Consider the following 24,387-nt stretch of genomic DNA (forward strand, 5'->3'; position numbering starts at 1 on the left):
TTATGAAAAGGCTACTACAGTGAAGTCGGACTGAATGACTGAAACGTATTATTTTTTATCTTGGTATTTAGTTATATCTGGGATTATCTGGCGCATCTGTTATGAAAGAGTTGAGAAATTGTATCATGATTGAAACAGCTATAATTTATAAGCTATAGTCCTTATAGCTATAGATAGACACCATTTGAGTGGGCAAAACCTTAACTATTAAATGGGCATTCCACTCATTTTCAACATTTTACTATGTCATTAATATACCTTAGAGCTGTTGTGTGGAAATAATAAAAAGTTCCCCCATTCTGTGTTTCCTAGAACTAGAGATCTGAAAAAAATCATTAACATGGTGAAACACATCTTGATGATGTCATCAAGATGTGTTTCACCATGTTAATGATTTTTTTCATACTTACAGTTCTAGGAAACACAGAATGGGGGGACCTTTTTATTATTTCCACACAACAGCTCTAAGGTATATTAATGACATAGCAAAATGTTGAAAATGAGTGGAATGCCCCTTTAACTAAATTGTTGATAGGATCAATATAAGTAAATTAATATATGATAGCCTTTCCGTAGGAGTCTCTCCCGGCTCTCGCCTTGCCCCCGTCCCTCACTGGTGTAATTTCTGGGAACAAGAGCGGGTTCGCGTCTCTGATCCACATGGCATTAAAGTTTTCAGTCCAGCAGCGTGCGTCCGCACTCGAACTCACTTCGACAGACAAACGAACAAACAGAATTATGATGTGCTTCAGCCGACCACAGTGCAATCACTGTGGCAGGACGGTCAGTATGTTGGTGATGGTCCATTTCTGACCTGAGCAGTACTGAATGACCAAATGGAAGCTAAACTCTGATTGGCCGCTCTTCACCAGCTCCAGACAATTCTGAGTGTCACTGTTCTGGATGGACCCTCCCTGAGAAAGAGAGAGAGAGAGAGAGGATGAGAGAGAGAGAGATAGAGAGGATGAGAGAGACAAAAACAAATATTTATGAATAGAATTGCAGTGTGTGTGTGCTGGCGTGCGTGCGTGTGCGTGTGCGTGTGCGCGTGTGTGTGTGTGTGTGCAATGCATGTCATCCATCTACCCATATACTATATGACAAGAAATCAATTTGTGTTCAGGGATCACATTACATCATTATCAAGCCCAGTAAGAGATGTAGAAAGATTAAGTAAGACAAATGAGGCCAGTGTTTCTAAAGAGCATTTTTACAATTAGAATGAGGAGAATTCGACTTATATCACGTTTGTGATTGCTTGTGTAACAAATGATGATAGTATGACGTCAAAAACGCTATGTCTGGTTCTGCAATTTTATACATTGGCAGAATCAGCTTTGTTTGCCATTGATTGTGTACTAAAAAAAAGAGTGGCTTTGAGACATGTTTCTCTGCGCAGTGTAGGGAGGGGAGATTATATTGAATGATGGAGCTATTCCAATCCAACTTGATTTATTTGATGGATCTATTGATGGAACTATAGAGGGTATGCGCGTGACATCATCATCAAACCCGGAAGATATGCAGGAAGGTCTACTGAGTGACAGAAAATGCTTTCTGGCTTTGACAGCCCATATATACAAACAGAAAATCTGATCTGGTTGCATTAAACAACATTAAACTCACTTTGCCTCTCACTTTTCCACTCGATTTGCCACTCACTTTATGCATGCGCATACCCTCTATTGAAGATATCGCTTCTGTTGAGTATTTAGAAGCTCAATTAAGTACCAAATGACTGAAGATATCAAACTTCCGGTGACCAACCTGTAAATTGTAACACCACAAGTCACCTATAATGTCAGTTGTCTGTCATATCCATGAGGCACATCTGAGTTGGTCAAGGTCCCATTATAAGGTACTTCTGCATCCTACTAGCAGTGTGTATAGTTTGGTGCTAAATGATTGGTCCAGCAGTTTGCAAGATTAGCACCTGACAAACATACAGACCCTCTCATCACCTCTTGCAGTGTGCCAGGCCAGAAAAATACACAGATACAGTAAGTAGGACATTGAACAGCTTGGGAGTTCTCCTTGAGGTTCTCCTTTCAAAAGATATTGATTTGCACAGATTTTGTTTGTGTATCTGCACAGCTGCCATGGTATATTGGAGCTTGCCAAGATCTTGACTTGTTCTTGAACCGATATAATATGTGCCAAAAACCAATACACAATTTCATGGTCACTTAAGCAGAAGAATCTCATTTATCAGAATTAAGTGCTGCTGATTTTGAATGTTGAACTGCCACACAAGCAGACAAAGCAACATACGTTATTTCCATAATTATTTAGATGTACAAATTGACAGTGTGCAAATTGAAACAAACATTGATGTTTCTTTAAGGTATACATTTGAGACCAGATCTCTTTTCTTAGCAAGACCTGGCCAAAATGGCCAAATTATTAGACAAACATACAAGACACAAAAATACAAGAATATGCAGTGACCTGAAAGTTAAATGATTGGGATTAGGGGTGAAATTAGAGGATAGATAGGGTGGTTGCTGGGGAGAGGTGGTCATGTTAATACAAATAAATAAATTATAAATGATACGTAGCCTGCAGAGTTAGTTCAGTCAGACATACTCGAGGGAGTTCATGCCGTGCTCAATGGCGCATACTATACTCAAGGGGTTAACATGCTGCATTTCTATGTGTGTGCAAGTCCCACACATCATTCGCTGATGTGGCAGTCAGCTGACCAATTGGGCGGGCTACTTAAGCTCACTAGACTGTATGCTCTTCCTGGCTTCCTCTGCATATGGTTCCTGGATGTTATGTGATGTTTGCTCCCACCACCACCCCAGCACCACCGGTGGGCTCTGTTATTTATGTTCCCCATGGGGGTTTTATTGTATATCTATCTCCCTGCTCTTAATGTTTTATGATGGTGTTTAATCGCGCCGAGCAGGGAGAAAATGCAGCAGAGCCGAACGCCAAGTCAAATATATGCACACTTGTATTCTCATTAGTTAAATCTATTTGTGAGTTGTCGGACTGAACTAATATAATGTCGACATTCTCCCATCTCATAGACTCATAGCATGCCAATAACTTTCTCTTTCAAATCAAATAAGTTAATGAAAGCCTGCAGTTTTTTTTTCTCGTTTTTTTAAAAAGTTTTTAAAAGTTCATTCTAGGCCGAGGAGCAGAGAAAATAAAGGCCCTTTCCCAAATTCAGTGTGCGTTCTGGGTAGCCACTGAAGTTTGTAAATTGTTCTTTGATCGTAAGCTGTAAGATGCCATTGGTGGTGGGAGCTGAAATGATTGCTTTCAAATTAAGGTTTTAACAATTAGACAGCCTGCGGTCGGTCAGTCAGGGACAATCAGTCGACAATCAGTGAGTGAGTCCGCAACAACACGTCACAGAATGTCATCCGTCAAGGCGATCATTGGCGGCTGCAGCGGTACACAGTATAGGCTGAATACATATCCATCGATCACAATGATCTTTCCTGTATTCTCTGCTCATGAAGAATCGATTGGGTTTCTCTGTGTGTACAACCTCCTGACTGACTTCCAGCAAATATTACACTTAAAAGCCTGTACTTTACCCCTTGCCCTCCAAAGAGTACAGCTCAGACTGAGACTATAGAAGCTGAGTTGGCAGACGCACACGCACGCAGGCGCACACGCACGCACGCACGCACGCACACCTGGAATGGCTCCAACACCTTGTCCTCGCTGCAGCAGTGCGCCTGCCTGTCATTCTGCAGAGCGCAGTGTTAGATCACACTATTGATCTCCTGCTATTAAGGCGGGAACATCAGTTAATCAGTCGGTCAGCCAGTTAGGCAGCGAGCCAGTCACCAGGCAGTCAGGTCGGCCAGCAAGTCAGCCTAGTCTATCTATCAGATGCTCAGTAATGCAGCTATTCAACACAGGATGTGTTCTATAAGAACCCTGTGTAAGGGTTATCGGACATTAAGTGCTAAAAATATCAAGCATCCTGTATTAACTCATTCAGGCCTGACATCGAAATTAAAAAAAAAAAGTTTTCTAAATCATGACAATTTTCGGAAAGATTTGAGGCACATTTTAACGATTTTTCAAAAATAGCAGACCTACAAGTTCATAGTGCGCCACTCGGTGGCGCGCTATGAGCTTGTAGATCTGCTATTTTTCAATAGCTAAATTATAACATAATGTTTTAAACACCAAAAGAGGTTCCCGCCCAAAATGGGTTAAAGGTGCAGTAAAGTGATTAATAAGCGTTACATTTAAATGGTGACACACCGGCATTCCAACGCCCGCTATTCCGCCGTAACGCCATTCCGACGCACTCATTACTAACCCTAACCACACGGTGGACGCGGAAGCCACGTAGTTGGAATGGCGGTGCGACGGAATTCCACTCTGTTCCCGTGTTAAATGTTTTTACAGTTTATTTCTGGCGAGACAGAGAGACCCGTGTTACAGAAGTGTCATCCCAAACCCTGTACCACTTGTATGAGGACGTCGCAACTCGAACGGCGCCGAGTCGGCTCAATCAAACTTCTCAATGTTCGGCGCGGCAACTTGCTTGGTAGTGCCTCGCGTGGCAAAAATCACACCCGTGTGAAGTGAGGGGTGCTCTAATCGTCGTACATTCCCACCGACATTCATATGCCGATTTGCTCAGACACATATGACGTAAATTCTCCGTTCACTGTCAAAGGCATTTTTAATGTTTGTTCAGACAACAAACATTAAAGCTCTATATTGAGGGGCTAGCGCCCCTCAAAAACTGTCCACAGTTTTTGTGGTTATAAGCACAAGCCCTCTATAGCAATGTCTACTATCTGAATAGAGCTTTAAAGGAGTAGTTCACCCAAAAAAACTAAATGTATTTTCTATTATTTAGTTTAAAAAGCAGGTATAGCTGCAAAGGTAGATACATACAGTGAAGAAGTGGTCCGCACACAGGCGTTGCTCCAACAGTGTTTATTTGTGTTAAAACACCATTATAAATTAGGACACAACGTTTCGGCCGTGAACGGCCTTCATTATATCATGGTCGTCACGTGCCTGATGTTGATTGGGCAGGTAATTTTCAAACACCAATGAGTGACATGAAATAAATTATTTACACACCCAATGAAGCCTTGAATTCATGGAGATTGTCACATTATATGCCAATAAGTTATAACCGACAGAATGTCCCGTAGGAGACTCAAAGAAAATAAGTAACAATTTGTTTTGGTGAACGACACATTTTACCTAAAGGTATTGTTGTGGACATTAAGAATCAGTAATCATTGCACAGTTTAAAGAGTTTTCTGTGCAACTTGTATAATGCTCTTCAATACAACCGAGTTAAAGTCCACCGTGCAATATGGGTAAACTTAAAGGTGTAGTGAAAACGTTTAGACGTCACACGTTTAGACCATATTCGTGGTCATCATATGGGCAATGGATGCCAACAAAATGGGAAACTTCTCATTTGTGTTTTTATTATATCAAAAGTCCATAAAAATAAAAATGTAATTATTTCCTTAAAACAAAAACGTGCTGTGTGATGACATGTACAGATACACATCAATACAAGCCAATAAAAATGAAGCTCACCCATTTGATTCCCATTGCTGCATCATCCTCCAAACACAGGTGGTTTTGATTACAGAAATACTCCATTTTTAATCTCATTCAAGATGACATCCAGACAGTGTCCCCTGGCTTTGCTGCCGTCTCTCTGTCACTTTGTAAACAACCCACTCTGCATATGCGTGCATGTGGTCGTGCATGAGACGGACCTACGTCCCATAGCCTGGAGGGATGAGACGCTCTGATTGGTTCAGAAACTAAGATCCTGCCGTCTGAGGCTGAAACTTCAAAATAAATTGCCCCAAAAAGCCATTTCACTACACCAGGTACACAAGGTGTTTTAGGCTAGGAGGCTAAGAGCTGGAATATGCTATCAAGTTGGCACCAGAACAAGCATGAATAATGACGCTACCAAAAAGGCCATGCCGCCGGTCTGATTAAATCAGCTCCGATGCCTCATAAATAAGGTTGTAATAGATAACCTTTGTAGAAGCACCGGTGTGTTGCGGCTATCTTGCATTGACCAGTCACCACTGTAAACCCCACCACAAATGCAGCAGCAGTGCCGTGCATGTCGTTGATGGCGCAGCCACATCCACATACCCACACATTTTCAAAGCTGCATCGATGCCATTTTCTCAGTCTTTTGGTTTGTAAATGATGGGGACTGCTGTGAGTTTTAATTTGTCATTTGTCCTGGCGTTTGAATCCTGGGTGGTAGTAGCATACTGCATCCACCCTCCCTGCTGTATAATAATGACACTGCTAACTAATTAAAATGATTGAGAAGGCTGGACAAACTGGCCTAATTAACAAATACTGCAAGTGGTGTTGATTGATTGATTGATTGAAGAATTTATTAACAGTTTGCAGAATTACAGTACATTTCAAGCACAAACTCAATACAAAGGCTGTTAACCCTTAGACAGATTACTACTGGAAAACACGTGGAGTTTTGCATTAGTTCTGTCTGCCCTGTACGTGATTTTCCGTAGTTCTCTTTTTTTATTAATACCAATATATTAATTCGGTCCGCACCTCTGTATAGAGTATTGAACATAAATATCAACTACATTTCCCAGAATTCCCGTGTCACGTGACACACGTGTATGCTTTCCTATTGGAAACTGACGCCCAGCCCCCAGTGAACAGGGGGGTTGGTTGACTCCTCCGAGGTGGGCACTGGAGGAAGAGTTTTTCAGCCAGGTTTGCAGTCGCCGCAAAAAAAACAATCTGAAAAATGATCCATCCGTGTCCAGTGGCATTATCCAGTCCCAGACCGTTGGCCGGGCTGCAACATCCACCCTCGCGGATTACACGTGTGCAATGTTTTTTCTTCTCCCCACCGGAGTTACCACCAAGGCTGATGCCTTCGCTAAAAGGTAATTTTATTGTATTCGAAAATGCCCTAATATGACATGTCTAGTAAGACGATCCCTATATTTGGCCCGAGCCGACCTAGTGCTGATATCAGATAGATGTGGTAGAACCATATATGGATAGATCTAACTGGTTTAGTCATCGTGACAGGCATAGTCGGAGAATAGCCAGTACCATTTGTGCAGCGTTTGTTAGCAACTACTACTAGCCAACAGCCAGTGGAATGTGGTGACGCGATGGTGCTGGATATACGCTGGGCAGCTACATTAGCCGCGATCACTCATTGGTGGTGTCATTCTAACGTCGCCATATTATTTTATCGTGATACTAATTATACAAACATCTATTTGTATGCCACGATGCCACGATTCGGCCCACAAAGACACAGTACAATACATTCATTTGATCAGATGTTTTTGTTAGCTACGTCGATCACCTATAGTACCACAAGCCCGGGCAATAGCCAGTACCAATGTTGCTGGATGATTGCGACGCAATGGTGCTGGATATACCCTGGGCAGCTAGCTACATTACCAGCGGTCACTCATTGGTGTTTCATTCTAACGTCGCCATATTATTTTATCGTGATACTACTTATACAAGCATCTATTTGTATTTTTCATGCCACGACTCGGCCCACAAAGACACTGCACAATAAAATCATTTGATCGCCAGCAGCCGGGTAAAACGCCATGTAATAGTAGCGTGCACTGACTACAGCTAAAATGTTTATTTCTTTTTATATATTTAGAACTGGCATCAGATGAGGAGGAGGAGGATGAAGAGTCAAGACTGCGATGGCGTTTTTGGGTGTTTTTTTTATTTAGCCTACTCACACATAACCTGACTCCGCCAGATGGGGCAGCAGAGAGTACACTGGGTTCCCCCCTCCTGCTCCCATCTGGGAACTCTCAGGCAGACTTGATGCCCGGCCACAAAACGGCCTGGCCAATCAGCAGCAGCTAGAAGCTAGAAGCTGCTGCTAGAAGTTGCTCACAAAACGGCCTGGCCAATCAGCAGCAGCTAGAAGCTAGAAGCTGCTGCTAGAAGTTGCTAGAAGCTGCTGCTGATTGGCCAGGCCGTTTTGTGGCCGGGCATCAAGTCTGCCTGAGAGTTCCCAGATGGGAGCAGGAGGGGGGAACACAGTGTACACTCTGCTGCCCCATATGGCGGAGTCAGGTTAACTCACACACACACACACACACACACCGTCAAGGACTGGGTTTGGGGACATTTGGGAGGAGTAGCCCTGATCCATAGCTCTAAATGCGCATTTAGAGCTATGGATCAGAGCTAGGGGAGGAGTAACTGTTTTGTATGTAGGCCTATTTATTTTCTGTAATATTTATCATTTTATTATGTTAGTAGTCGTAAAAAATAAAAGACGCTTTTACAATGAGTTAGACCTGTCATGACTATTTTGTTCACTATTGTGAGGTTTATTGTATATGACTAAGCAAGTTTCAACTGTGATTTACTCTGTAACGGTAGATGGTAATAACTCAATTTCTTTTTTATAATACAGTATACATTCAAGTCTATATTTTGATACATATCATGGGCACCAAGTCATATCAAAACAATGTCCTTGGATGTGTTTTTTATCAAAACTGTGTTTCTTCATAACAGGTTTTTGAGATGCATGCATGAATAGACAAGGTACTGGTAAGACTATGTAATCATGGTATATATCAAAATGTGCGTTAGAATGTCTAATTTTACCCCAAAAAAGAATTGAGTTTATATGATGTTCCAATTTCAGAGCTATGGGGACTTTTAGCTGGATAGGTCAGATTGATCATGACTGACCATGCTATTTATAGATGGCAAAATATCTACAGTGGTACATGTGAGAAACTTTTTATTTTATTTTAATTGAACTAGACAACTCACCCTTTAAAATGAGATATTGCATGGCTATGTACGCCCAGCAGAAAAAAAGTTATTTAGAAAATAAAACTTCAACCGGGCATAACTTTTTTTGGTTGTCCTAGAAACAGAAAACAGTGTAAATGCAGGCTCTTTTAAATGGCTTCCAACACAAGAACTAAACATTTTATCAACTCAGTTCATTTTTTTCCTGTAAGCAGACAAGTCAAGCTTTCTCTGAAGGTCTTTCGTTGTCACACATTCACAACAGAGAATTTTCAATAAATCATTCAAAAACGCCATTCTGGCCATAGAGAAGTCTACCTACTATATAGAAATCCTTGAAACGCTCAAAGAGTTAACTGTGAGTGGACGACCCAATTAAGCATTACACTTGTTTCCAATAGGGTCCACCATGTTCAAATCATCAAAACATTTAGAGACGTACAAATAGACACTTCTATAGACAGAACAGGAATTCATCAAAAAGGAGGTAAAAAGGGAAAATAAGTAATGTGCTTTGGATTTGCAGTGTGTATAGCAAGCTGCAGGGACTAGTCTGTGTCCCACAATTGTTACAGTAGATTAACTATTTTTATTGGCCTACACACACTGGTTCCCAAACACTGGCTCGGGACCCATTTGTGGGTCGCAGACACATTATTTTTGGTTTCCTACATTATGTTTTTAATTATCATAATTTCAAATCATTTTCAAAAAACATTCCCAAAAAATCTATGTTTTTCATATATAAAGACAAAATTCTATGATTCATTCAGTAATTTCATGAAGTAGAAAACAAATGTTTAATTAGTAGTGAAAATAGCCGATCTACAAGCTCACAATGTGGTGCAAAGCGACGAGTTGTGAGCTTGTAGATCTGCTATTTTCACTAGTTTGGGTCACGGGCTGACATCAAATTTCTCTTTTGGGTCACGGCTAAAAATACAGAGCAACAAAACAAGAAGCAACGTAGGAAAATAAAACAATGCTGCCTGCACTCAATAGATGTTGATTAACTGTTGCACCCCTTCCTATTCTCTTCCTCCACACTTCTGTCTTTCACACTCTTCTGATATGAACTGTTATAGTCATGCTCGCTGCTCGCTTCAATATCCTAAAAGAACACTACAGTTACTTAAAAACTGTACTTACAAGTTATTTGGTACATTAGATTATTATTATAAAACATACATTAACAATTTGTCAGATTTTTTATACTTTGTACGAAAATAGCCACTCAATCTACAAGCTCTCAAACTCACAACGCATTGCGCTGTGATCTTGTAGATTATCTATTTTCAAAGGAATTTGACAAATCTATTTTGAAATGGGATGTTTTAATGAGTACTAATAATTACTTTCGATAATACAAGTATATTTAGATGCCAATAATGATGTACTTAATTAATATGCTCAAGTCACATTTTGAATATACTACACAATGTAATTTCTACATTGTGGTATTGCTGCTTACCATTTTTTCCTACTCAGTCTGTGTCTCATAGGAGGGCTATGGGCAGTTCAGAAACCCGTCCACCAGGGACATCATCGTTAGGCAGATCTTTTTTTAAACAATATTTTTTTTACAAAAATGTTTAGATTTGTATTATCGTGAGAACGATGGCTTCCACTTTTGCATTGCAACTTTTGTCTTTCCGGCACCCCAGAGCTCCTATTTTGAAGGAATCCCGGCACCGATTTTGTTAAGGCAACCGGCCGGTTCCACGCGCTGCACAAGGTGCCCTTTTTTCACTTGAGCACCTGCCCCTCTAAATGTCTGTGCACGCCACTGAAGATAAGTTGAAATGTGGTGAAGTGGTCCTTTAAAGGACGACTTTGGGGGGCACGGCGTTGGCGAAAGGGCCTTTCTGTGTGGAGTTTGCATGTTCTCCCCGTGTCCCCTAGGGTAGGTACCCTCACAAAAAACATGCAGTAATCCTGGTCTCTAAACTACCTCCCCCGCCTGATGGAGGGGAAATGAACTGGTTGGAATAACGTGTTCCTTCCACCGTTCCACGTGCTACGTCCAACAAGGGAAACTCCCCCCTGTCAGGTGTAAAGGAGCAACTTGGACACTCAGGCATGAAGGAAGCATGAGTTCAAGTCCGTTGCTCTCCCCATGTCCCCCATATATGGGGACTAGGTTGGTGGAGGGTGTGTAGAGCCCAGGATCACATTAGATAATTGACACAGGGGTGAAAAATGGGTTACAAAATCGTGGGATAAAAATGATAAAAAATACAAAAATAAATAAAGGACGACTTTACTTAAAGGCAGCGGGGCTTTGGGACTGGAACCGGAATAGAACATACTATTGGCTGGCTTCCATATAGCATGCTAATGCTAACTTTACAGGCACAGAAAGTCTGCCATTTCCATTAGCTTGTATCCCATCAATGATGTCACTGGCAGGTACAGTAGGCGGGATCCACAGCCTTCCTCTGAGACACAGACGGGGCAGACAAAAATGGCACGATATCATAATGAGCATTAGTGAGGACCAATTAAATAGAAGATAGGTTGAAAATGGGTGAAGTCGTCATTTAAGTAAAAACCGGAGTACTTCTTCCAGGTTCCAGCGCTGGTAGTTTTCTTGTTTTATTTGATCACATTGTTCCACTTTGTTCTCTCATACCAATCCACACTGAATCTGTGTCTTCAAACAGCTGTGTTTCAGATCTGCAAGCTGGAGTGTTTAGCGTCTCCCAAGAGGAATATCGCCGTTTGCAGACATCAAACGTTTCGCGCACACGCACGCACACACGCGCACACGTGCACACACACACACACACACACAATGCACTATTTAGTGCCGTCCCTCCCTTTGAAAGTAAATGACAATTACAGTATGTATAGTGCAAAAATCACTTTGGTCTGGTTTTCAAATGTGTACAGGGCCATGTCTGATGTGACATTTAGTGCATAATTCACAGCAAAGGGCAACATTTCAAGGCACACCTCGTGATGCCAAATAGAAGTCGACAAACAACCTAGCTACTTCCAAGACGGCGCGGAGCAACCTTGAAATAGGATCTGAAGCTGCAAATCGCTGGGCGCCCTGATTTAATGTTCCCAAATACCCCCGGGCGATCAGAGTGTTAAAAGGGACAACCCACCACAGGAACACTGAGTTTTATTGAATTATATTTACACCAGGTTGAAAGCGGTTAAGTGAATCTTTTCTTTCACCACAATACTTCCTTCTATTAATCCCTTATCCATATTTTAAATGTTATCCACTCAAGTAAGTGGGTGGGAGGGGACTTTTCATTTAGGAGCGCCGCGATAGGGCTATGCATACCGGTAATACATCTCAGTTTTCTAACTTCTGACAGGGACACTGAAATAAGATGGACGAGCATTTTCTGAATCTGATCAAAGCTAATTAGAGAGATTTATTGTGAATGCACAAGGGTAGCAAAAGGCTATACTGTAGATGAGAGTGGGGTGTCAACAGGATAGAGAGCTATTGTCCTCTGATGGTACAAAAGGAGAGAGAGAGAGAGACAGAGAGACAGGTGCTTTTCCATCAATCCTGTTTCCTTCCACTGGTTAAAATGGGCTTCTTGGGAGATATTAAATAAGCAGTAGGTGGCGCTATTTTGCCAGTCAAGTGAGACGCACTTACACGATTATCATGTCTCACACACACACACACACACACACACACACACACACACACACACACACACACACACACACACACACACACACACACACACACACACACACACACACACACACACACACACACACACACACACACACACACACACACACACACACACACACACACACACACACACACACACACACACACACACACACACACACACACACACACACACACACAGCTCGGCGGTTCGAATCCCGGCTCCTCCTGTCCACATGTCGAAGTGTCCTTGGGCAAACACTGAACCCCACCTTGCCCCCAGTGGTTGCCATTGTGTGAATGTGGGAAGTGAGGACGCTGGCGTTGACTGTTTGCCGCTTCACCTCACAATGTATGAATGGACCATTGTAAAGCGCTACAATCCATTATTATGAACTCACAAACCCAAAGATACGTTTTACAAAGAAGCATGCACCACTGAGCCTTTGGCTGTGTGATGCCACCCATAAGACTGAGATCCTGACAATGGGCTATATTATGCATTCAACACTTCCGCGTTCAGTTTGGGCCACCGGAACGCTTCCGGTCGGCAGCCACTCATTGCCAGCAGAATCACAGGTTTAAACAACATTAGGAAACAAGGCTAAATAAGCATACAATTTAGAAACAAGCCCCAAAAAACGCGACCTGCAACTACTGTCAATATTTTCAAGCAACTTTACTGAAAAACAACCCCCAAGTCGCTTATAACAAGCGGACATGGCAACACCGGTAACAACTGGAAGAACTCCATGAAGAACTCCCATTTTTAACAGGAGATTTAAGACGTTTCTAACTCATGTCATCATGTCAACGTCGCAACACAAATAATACAAACTATGAAAAACTATGCCACACATTACATTACATCACATTATCAAATGAAATAGTGTGGTTTAAAGAACTGAAATGTATTCCTACAAAATCACAACCGTACGTTCACAGTGAATGAGTGAAGTGTTGGCTGCATAGAGCCCATTGCACCAGATAATCAGAAACTTCAGATCACAACTTGGATCTTTATCGTGTACATCACAATCACTGTAAAAATCTTCAATTTGTTTTTTTTTGTTACAATCTTAGCTTGAAAAAACTATCAGTTGTGCTTTTTTCTAATGCAAATTATACAAGTTCTGATTTGTGCTTCACCACGGTGCATTTGAGGTTCTTTTAGGCTCTAAAAAATATTATCAGGCTGTCTGTTAAATAAATAGGCGTGTGTTGTTGACTTGACAGGGGCTGGTATAGTTTAGTTTTCAAGTACAGGGACGAGGGACCCCTGCCCTGCGACTTGACAGTAAAGTTCCATTTTGGCCGTGTTGATGTCGCTTCTGTTTTTGACTACTAGTCTCCCGTCGTCCGTTCCGAGCTGTTTAGGAGAAATAACCGATCTAACTTCCATGATCAGTGCATTCACCGGGGGACAGCAAGAGCCTCAGCCTGCAGACAGAGGCTTGGAGAGTGTGTAAATGTATGTATCCACATCCCACCCATCCTCCCATTCACTCTCGAAGTCCACTACTCGCCATCGCGTGTTATAATGCGATATAATGCGAGTTTCTAATTAGAAATCTTGTCTGCAAGTGTTTGCATACCCCATTTGCACATTTCACTTTTTCGATATAGCCCAAAAATCCACCCGTCTGCAAGCGCAAAAGTGCTTTTGCGACTTAGACTTATTCGCATTTTGAGGTGTTTCCATTCAGGATTTTATTCGCAAGAGCCTTATTGCGCAAAACCACCAGGGCTTTATGGAAACATGCCTCGTACAGAGAGCAGTAGCCTACATGCACTCAACACTCATACAGACAAATACACATCCAGGAGAGCTGCCAAGGGCGTGCATGCACAATCTGCCCTATTCATACTAATTATTCTGCTTCATCTACAGTACTCATCGTGTGCAAAATGTCACGGCTGAAGAGTAAAAATAATACAGACGGTTGTTAAAAGTCAGAGGCACATGTTGAATTAGCCAGCTAAACTAAAGCAGACGGGAATTTATACAATCCTATTGCATAAATAAACTTGGTATGGTGAAATACTAATCCACACACCGTAACAATTTGAGACAAGGTGCCGTCTAGAGCCAGGATTTTAATTGAGATGGTTCGGCCATCTATTCAAATGAAAGCAGGGCATCTTTAGCACTTGAACAGTCCAAAAAGCACCGGGAAAATTACTGCCACATACAGAATATGCAGTGCCAGTTAGAGGTGTAGGAGGAATAATTTTCTTTTTTTCCTGTGGGAGATCGCACAGGGGGACTCTAGATATCAATTCACATACACGTACTGTACTGTACTGTATGTGCCCCACTTTCACATGCCCTAAGATCATAATAATGCTGTCCAGCTGTGGTTCCCTATGGAGACACAAAGAGTCTCCTTTGTGTCTCCATAGGGAACTACTCCTGGTCATCAAAATAATTATTGGCTTAGGAATTGATTGAATTACTCGACGACACTGAAAATTAGTTTGATTACACCGGGAAAATTTCAGTGTAATTTCGAGAATAAATAAATGAATGAATGAATGAATGAATGAATGCACCAAAGGCCTAGGCTGTGGCTCAGCGGTCCAGGCACCTGGCTGTCCAGTCTGGCAGTGTACCGCGGGTTCGACTCCCGATCCCGACGGTCTTTACTGCGTGTTACACCGTTCATACTGCATTTATACATTTTGATGTTTGAGAGGATCATCTCTGTGCCAGACAATCACAGGCTTTCATTTTTAGTTTGAGAAAATAGAAGAAGGTCTTTCAATGTGTCCATGGCACGAAAGCATCTTCGTGAGGAGACTATTGGGGGCAGGCTGACATGGTGAAGTGTTTCTATGTTTGAATAAATGAAAGGTTTTAGTTTGTTCTGTTTATATGCGAGTTGATATAAGGCCACATGCTCTCATGACGTGTTTCTTGAACCATTAGATGAGAGTTCGGGCATCATGACATTCAGCCCGGGAAACTATTGAGTGATTGGATGAGACACACAACGGTGTAAAAGCTAATGGATGAGATGGAGAATTATTTAGGTAGCTATAAATTGAGGAAGATGGCCTGTAATGGACGAACTGCACTCAAGACTCACTTACTGGTACACTCTATGTTGATATGCCGCTGAAAATACAATGTGACTTTTGTTTCCGAGTTTTTTTGTTGTCGTCTTGTGGCCACCAACTTTAAGTAATCTTACAATTGTGGTACGCTACCTAATCTAGTTGAATAACCCTGATTTAGGGGGTTCCTTGAAATTAAAAAGTTTGAGAACCACAGCTCTAATGCTTAGTGCTGTACCTGTAGAGGACGTAGAATACGGCGCACATCGACAGGTGGGTGCTGGGCTAAAGACATTTCAGTTGAAAAATGGATGGAGCCCCCCGGATGGAGCCCGGCTCAGCCCGCACACCATAAGGTACAAAAAATACTTAATTTATTTGTCTGACAACGTTTTAATCCTGTGGATGTTCATCAGGTCAGGTCGATAACCTGATGAAGATCCACAGGATCGAAACAAAGTCTTTTTTGTACCTTATATGGTGTGCGGGCAACATAGAGCTTTAACTGTGAAATTTATCTACTGTATGTGAGTGATGTGCATACAGTAGGTGCATCATTTCCTGTATGCATTACCTGAGTGAAAGTCCAGGTGAGTTTCATGTGCTTGTTGGCCGCATAGCTGCACTCCAGCAGCCTGGGGCGGCTGTTCACATCCACCAGACACTTATTGTCATCGTCGTCGATGGTCGGACTCAGCACTCCCAGGTGCAGCTGCTGGGAGCTGGTGTAGTACACATTCTGCACAGAGAAACAACACAGGGTGAGTATAAAAGGCAAAGCCCTGCTAAATTTAGATACATGTGACGCCGTGTCACGCACCAAAAATAGACATTCTACAATTTAGGCGTTTAGCACACGCTCTTATCCAGAGCGACTGAAAAGTGCGATCTGCGAGCTCACAACGCACAGCGCAACACAAATGAGTACAACTCACCCTTTAATGTAGGTATTATTTCGGTTTGCTCTCATTTGCTACTTTTTGTTTAGGGTTTCACCCTCTTTTTAATTACATTATGAGTTATGTTGCGACAGAGTTCAAATTTTCTCTTATTTTGAGAGCATATCGTTTTTATGCCGAGCAAGAGCTGAAGGAAGATGGAGAGGAGACGGTTTAGGAAAGACAAACCGTGGCAAATTACAAGATTGGAGACATTGTAATACTCTTTTCTCTGCCTGGGGGAGTGCCGCTATACAGCGACAAAGTCGGCAACCTGACTGCAAACTGTTTTTAATGTCAGTTTCTCACTTATTCAAGCAATTTTCTTTCCATTTTCAATATGCTGGCTCCACTTAATCTTCAGAATGTCAGCCAAAGTCTCATTTATGGAATATTTGCCATGCTCATTCACAGACTGGCAACCTGTGACTGGCAACCTGTGACGCCGTGTGAACTGCGGACGTGGAGCACCCTGCGGTGCTGCTGTTTGGAAGTTTGGATGAATGAATCCAAACTAAACTAACTAACGAAATCAAGATAAAGATAAAATGCCACCCAAGAAAGGTACCGCCCAGGCACCAAAGACTACGATGGAGGACGACATCGAGGACATCAAAAACTCGCTAAACTTTGTGACAGCGGAGTTGAGCTCACTAGTGAAGCAACAAGCCACACTCCTCGAATTGGTAAATGAAGTCAAGGCACTGAAGAACACAGTTAAAGAAAAAGACAAAAAAATCGAGGAGCTTGAGCTGAGAATAAGTGAAGTGGAACAATACACAAGGATGGAGGACGTAATCATTACTGGAATCAAAGTGAAGCCTAGATCGTACGCTAAGGCGGCGGCAGAAGGCCGAAGTATCGGCGAGGACGCACCGCCTGAGGATCAACTATCACTTGAAAAGCAAGTAATTGATTTCTTTGAGACCAAAGAGATAGTGATTGACCCCTACGACCTGGTGGCATGTCACACACTTCCTCGGAAGGACGGAGCGGCTCCCAACATAATAATACGCTTCTGGAACAGAAAGCTGAAAGTGGATCTACTGAAACAGTGGAAGAAATTGCTGGGCTCAGACGTATACATGAACGAGCACCTCACTAAAAAGAATGCCGAGATTGCCAGAGATGCCCGCCGGCTGAAGAAACAGAAAAAAATCCAGGCAACTTGGACCAGGAACTGTCGGGTGCAGATCAAACTGAACGGAGACACGCCAGAAACGGCAAAGATAATAACGGTAAGAGACGCCAAAGACCTCGACCAGTATACATGAAGTGCTATCCTGTTTGCTGGCGAAAATATGCTAGTATCTATATTTTTTTCTTCAACATCTATATTTTTGTATTTTTTGACATTTTGCATCGAAGTTGCATAAATCAGGACGACTACTTCATTCAGATTATTTTGTACTTCTTTAATTGTGAAAGACTAAATGGATTCGGCATGGATTTGGCATTGATCAGGATGTCTATGCTATATTTTTGTTTATTATTACCTCTCCTGCATATTTTTTTGCATGGATTTAAGTACCTCGATGGAATTGGATATTTCACGACATTTTGTACTGGACATAAAATGTCAGTAGGCCTACATGGATGCTTAAAAACTGTTTGGATTCCGCGGCTATTATCATACTTTTTTTTTCGATGGATTGATCTAACAGCCGGATTACGGTGCTGCTGCTTCTGTTTGACTTGCTTTCTTTTTCTCTATTTTTTTACAGTACTAAAATTAAGTTGTGGGCAGCAGTTGCTCAGCAGTGGCTCAGGGGTAGAGTGGCCGGTAGAACAGCCAGATGGAAAAAACGTGATGTTCCCAGTTCGATCCCGGTGTCGAAATGTCCTTGAGCAAGACTCTGAACCCCTAATGTAATGTAATGTAATCTATTTAAAGCGCTTTGGCTAAAAGTGCTATATAAATGCACCATTTACCATAGTTTTTACTCCTTTTGAATACCTGATAATTTTATTACTTACTATAAACTAAGAGTCGGCCACATTGAGTCTAAAAGACATTAAGCGTGGAAATGAGTTATAAATAACATCCAAAAACTGCTAGCAGCTAAAAGAATAGGAAGGTAGATGGGCAGGTAGGTGGTAGGTACTTTATTCATCCCAGGGGGAAATTAAGGTGTAATAAAACAAAAACCTAATCTAAAACGGGCATAAAAATCATAGTCAACGTACAATATGAAAAACGACAGACCAGAAACCACTAAGTCCAAAGGCTTGAATTCAACACCCCTCCCATCCGAACCAGTCTGATCCAGCCAGAATCAGCCTGATCCAGCCTGATCCAGCCAGAATCAGCCTGATCCAGCCAGCCAGACGAGGAGTTGTTCAGATGTCTTATTGCCGGAGGCAGAACAAGAGCTCCTACAGCGTTCCTTTCCTTCCTTCAACGTGGGTGTAAGTAAAGTACTGTCTGCTGCTGAAGGAGCTTCTCTGCCCTGCCACAGCGTCACGGAGGGCAGTGGTTCCCAACCTTTTCAAGGCTGTGACCCCCCCAAAATAATCATATTTGATTCACACACACACACACACACACACACACACACACACACACACACACACACACACACACACACACACACACACACACACACACACACACACACACACACACACACACACACACACACACACACACACACACACACACACACACACACACACACACACACACAGGGAGTTGAGGCATTACATTTTGTTTGACTCGGTTCCACAGATAAATACTGTGAAGATAGCAGTAGACCAGCTATTTTCATGATTTTTGGCTCTTTCTTAATATATTATTTGCCGATTTGGGTCAAGTAACACAGGAACAAACAAACGTACACACCACACAGGGCGGGAAATAGTGGCAATACAAACGTCCTCTAATCCCTACATGGGGAACACTAGAGGACGCACCGACGAAGTTACAGCAGTGAACACAACTTAGGAAGTCCCTTAAATACAGAAGGCAATCATTAGCGCACCTGGGCACACGGGTGGCAATGTTCAGTCAATTAAGACCACCTTTACACGAGAACGGTCGCCAGATTTTGAACATGGTGGACCCTATTGGAAACAAGTGTAATGCTTAATTGGGTCGTCCACTCACAGTTAACAGCCTTTGTATTGAGTTTGTGCTTGAAATGTACTGTAATTCTGCAAACTGTTAATAAATTCTTCAATCAATCAATCAATCAATCAATCAGATAAAACGATAGTCCCGTTGCGTTCTCATTTTTTATTGACCCTTTACATGAGAACGCACACTTTATGAAAACGCTATAATGTCTCTAGGTGGCGGTAACGGACTGCCAGATAGACCAGTCACCCACGTAAAGAACCAGGTAGCTCCCCCCTTCACGCAACCCTATCAGGGTTTCTCTTTTGAATAATGCTTCCAGACCACAAGGGAGTTGTGGCCGTCTCTGCCTGCTTTCTACTAACCGCATCGAGTGACACACAGGCTGACAGGCAGCCCAGAGGCATACAGGCAGAGCGCCCCACGGGATGGTTATATTTTATACATACATTAGGCTGCGCTACATATACGCTGCTGCCGCCTATCATAAGGCTTTTTCTTTACATCATGGTTTTACATTCACCATCGCTGATGAGCGGCACTTTGTAAGTGAGGAGGGAGCGCTTGCTCATTGTAGGAACACCAAATATTATAATATCACATATGGCTCTGCATCAATGTAACATATGCGTTGTGAGCCGACGTGAGCCATGATGTCACAAGTTTTGCGCATTCACCGTTTGGCCTGTTTACATGGAGACGGGAGGAAACGGCGTTTGCAAAGATTTCCACTCTGGAGGGTGTTTTCACTTTGTTGCGTTTTCACCCCCAAAAAAGACAAAAAGACACCCACAAACTATACTTTATTTTGCCGTTTTCTATGAACACCGTTCTGGTGTAAAAGAGGTCTAAGAGTCTCACGCACAGCACAGAGGGGGAAGAGAAACATCACAGGACAACCAAGTGGAAAACATAAGGGCGGCGAGCGACCCAGGCATGGCACGCTCAGGGCACAGAGCGTGACAATTTGGCCAATGTTTGACCAGTTTTTATGGTATACAGTTGATTACTCTGATGCAGTCTTTATTTCTTTTCTTTTTCCCCCCTTAAATTGTCACTTCAAAATCATCTGGGGACCCCGACCCACAGGTTGAGAACCACTGATGTAGGAGGTGAGAGGGATTGTCCGTGATGGCTATAGGGGTGTATTCTTCATCCTGCTTTTGGCCACCTCCCAACAGTGTCCGAGGTGGTACAGAGGACAGAATAGTGCTACACATACTGTAAAAGACTATAGTGTGTGTGTGTGTGTGTGTGTGTGTGCATAAAATGCTAATCTCAGGGGCTTATATATATGATCCCTTGGCTAAAACAATTGTGGTAGGGTGTGTACAATTGTGTGCATTTCTGCTAATGTGTGTGTGTGTGTGTGTGTGTGTGTGTGTGTGTAGGGTACATGCTGTTTCTCCATTTCTGCTAACCGAAATAGGTTGCGAGTCTGTGCATGTGGAGAAGAGAGTGTGGAGTGCAAAGGAAGTAATGGAGGACAATGAATGTGGCCATCATACAGTGTCGAGCAGCCAGACAGCCAGACAGCCTCTAAGCTGTACTGTAGTTTAAAAACAATCTGAGAGACGGCAGCAGAAATAAAGTGGTGATGGGTGTAAATGTGAACTCACACACGGTCAAATCCTTCAGTGTTTATCCATCTCTGAGAGGGTGAAACTGGACCCGAATTGGACCAGCCCAAGTAAAGGGCTTTTACAGTGCCCATTTATGTGCGTTTGAGTGTTAGTTTGAAGTGCTTGTGCTTTGTCTGTGTGTGTGTGTGTGTGTGTGTGTGTGTGTGTGTGTGTGTGTGTGTGTGTGTGTGTGTGTGTGTGTGTGTGTGTGTGTGTGTGTGTGTGTATGTGTGGGGGGGAAGCGTGTGCATACGTGCATGCTTGTGCATGCATGGGTGTGTCTATACGAGTGTTTATGTGTAGCATCATTTGTGTGTATGTGTGTGTGTGTGTGTGTGTGTGTGTGTGTGTGTGTGTGTGTGTGTGTGTGTGTGTGTGTGTGTGTGTGTGTGTGTGTGTGTGTGTGCTTGCCTGCCTGCCTGTGTGCTAATAGCAGCTATTTTACTCACATCTGTCAATAGATTGAGGCTGGGCTCCCAACAGAGCTGCATAATGCTATCTCCTCTGCCGTCACGGCTCCTTAAAACCTCTAATAGACGGATCGGTATCAATGCCATGTCAGAGAGATAGCGATCTCTCTTGACAGATGAACACATTTGCAACTGTAAAAGGCTGCTTTTCAGCGTTTTGATACAGCTATTCCTTTATTGGATAGGAGAGTGTAGAGAGACAATAAATCGATGACAAAGGAAGGGGGAAGAGACACAAGACAAGACGCCAGCAGTCGGATTTGAACCTGGGTCCTTGCAACTCACAAGGACAATTTTTTTTAAAGATAAAATAATTTCATCCACTTCTTTATATACACCTAAAAACTTGTGATGTGAGCTTGGCTATTTTAGTTACTATATTTTAATCACGATTAGTTAGTATGTATGCAGTTTCTGAATGAAGCCTGAATGAAGCCACTGAAAAAAGTGGTGACGGCAAACTAAACATGCTGGCTGCAGTTTTTCCCGGAATAGTTTCTTATAAATGCATTGATTTTTCACTACGACCCAAATGACACACTCTTCTTATGTAATACCAGACATACTTCACCAGACATTTAAAGCTCAGTGGCCTTCTAGTTAGATACCGGTAGTCCGTCTTGATATTGGAAGGTCATGGTACGATACCCATGGTACGATACCCGACCGAGTCACCAAAGACTTAAAGGTAACATTAAAAACGTTTTTTGTAATTTGTCTTATTTAAAAAGAAAATGAAATTTTAACATTCAGTAGATTTTCTGTGGTTTTCTGGCTCAAACAAGTGCTCTGATTTAGTCCACAAATCCCATACAGTATATGACATAACAATTTGCCAGCAGATGTCACTGTTGAGATATTTTGCCGTTTTAATTGCAGCTCAAAAGTCTTCAGAAACACACAGAAAAAACCCCAAGCCACAGAAAATCCACTGAATGTTCAAAGTTCAGTTTGGGTGGTTGTAATTCATGGGTAAACCAACCAGGGGTTCGGGAGCTACCAGTAGCTTGCACGAGCCATTCAAGTAGATCCCAGAGTGAGCGGGTGTCAGACTGACAGGCAGCCAGTATACCAATTCACAGAACGTGGATTTAGAATAGCTCGCAGTGATGGCCCCAGACATGTGTATCAGTGATGGTCCCAGACATGTGTATCAGTGATGGCCCCAGTGATGGCCCCAGACATGTGTATCAGTGATGGTCCCAGACATGTGTATCAGTGATGGCCCCAGACATGTGTATCAGTGATGGCCCCAGACATGTGTATCAGTGATGGCCCCAGACATGTGTATCAGTGATGGTCCCAGACATGTGTATCAGTGATGGCCCCAGACATGTGTATCAGTGATGGCCCCAGACATGTGTATCAGTGATGGCCCCAGACATGTGTATCAGTGATGGTCCCAGACATGTGTATCAGTGATGGCCCCAGACATGTGTATCAGTGATGGCCCCAGACATGTGTATCAGTGATGGACCCAGACATGTGTATCAGTGATGGTCCCAGACATGTGTATCAGTGATGGCCCCAGACATGTGTATCAGTGATGGCCCCAGACATGTGTATCAGTGATGGCCCCAGACATGTGTATCAGTGATGGTCCCAGACATGTGTATCAGTGATGGTCCCAGACATGTGTATCAGTGATGGTCCCAGACATGTGTATCAGTGATGGACCCAGACATGTGTATCAGTGATGGCCCCAGACATGTGTATCGGGCCATCAACTGCAGAGTTCGTTTGTTCTCTTGTTTGACCGCTATCTTGTGATGCACAACTTGTGCATAATAGTCATGCATATCAGAACAGAACTATGGTATAAAAACCCACAGAGCTAAACAGCCTCTCACTCACTACCATACCTACACAGGCAAGCAGTGACTACTCTACTCTGACTATGGAAAAATACATTTGTCTTAATATTTTGGGATTGATTATATAACTATCAGTATTTATTCCTATTTAAACTATAGTCTTTGTGTGGATGTGTGCACATGCATTGAGCCTGTCAGAAATTGCAAAAAAACCAAAGTGTTTTTTTAAACATAGCCTATTTTAGTGGTAGATCATGGCTTACAATTGAGAATAAAATGGGCTCTTGGGCTTGAAAAGGTTGGTTACCAATTTTTCTTTTTTCTTTTAGGTTTCATGAAACCTAAAAACAAAACAAAATTTAAAATAAATGAAAATTAATGTCATGAAACCTTTAAATGGTACTCAATGCCTCCCCGCAGAGGGCTTCCGGTGCAGGGTTAGTAATGCGGCCAGTCGGAATGGCCATGCGTCGGAATAGCGGGCTTCGGAATGCCAGTGTGTAACCTGGAAAAAAGTACTCACATTTCTTACTTAAGTAAAAGTATCAACACTGCAATATAGAAATACTCCGATACAAGTTAAAGCCCGGAATTAGAAAAGTACAAAGGTATTGGGATCAAAATTTACTTAAAGTACCAAAAGTAAAAGTAATTATTATGCAGAATGTCCCAATTTAAAAATCTGCAAAGTAACTAGTAACTAAAGGTTTTCAAATAAATGTAGTGGAGTAAAAGTACAACATTTGAATCAGAGATGTAGTGGAGTACAAAGTATTGGAAATACTGAAATACAGTACTTCAAAATGGTATTTAAGTAAATGTATTAAATTACTTTCCACCACTGCGACATACTGGCGTGATGTCCAGGGGGTGTAGCTCAGTACATCAAGCTTCCTCAGGCTCCAGAAACAGGAGACAGGCTCCTGACCCAATGGGCCGCCTGGCTCAAGAACCGTTGCTTCCCAAGGCTACTTACTTAATTA

The 24,387-nt window shown here is 42.4% G+C and overlaps 1 protein-coding gene across 3 annotated transcripts in view; it reads right to left on the bottom strand.

Annotated features, from left to right (window-relative positions):
• Positions 1–542: 542 nt before the first annotated feature.
• Positions 543–24,387, bottom strand: part of LOC306923401 (polypeptide N-acetylgalactosaminyltransferase 18-like) — a 181,441-nt gene continuing 157,596 nt past the window's right edge. Inside the window, exons 10-11 of one of the 3 annotated variants that reach the window (XM_079501461.1) lie at positions 16,059–16,223; positions 543–914 (exon numbers count right to left, since the gene is read on the bottom strand). In XM_079501461.1, the coding sequence (XP_079357587.1) occupies positions 768–914; positions 16,059–16,223 (312 nt within the window). In that variant the 3' untranslated portion in view covers positions 543–767. Of the gene's footprint in view, positions 915–16,058; positions 16,224–23,794; positions 23,910–24,387 lie in introns of those variants that run through there. The other 2 variants (XR_013790057.1, XM_079501462.1) reach the window with 2 other exon arrangements.

Source organism: Electrona antarctica (assembly GCF_951216825.1).
Source record: "Electrona antarctica genome assembly, chromosome: 5".
Taxonomy (NCBI): Eukaryota; Metazoa; Chordata; class Actinopteri; order Myctophiformes; family Myctophidae; genus Electrona; species Electrona antarctica.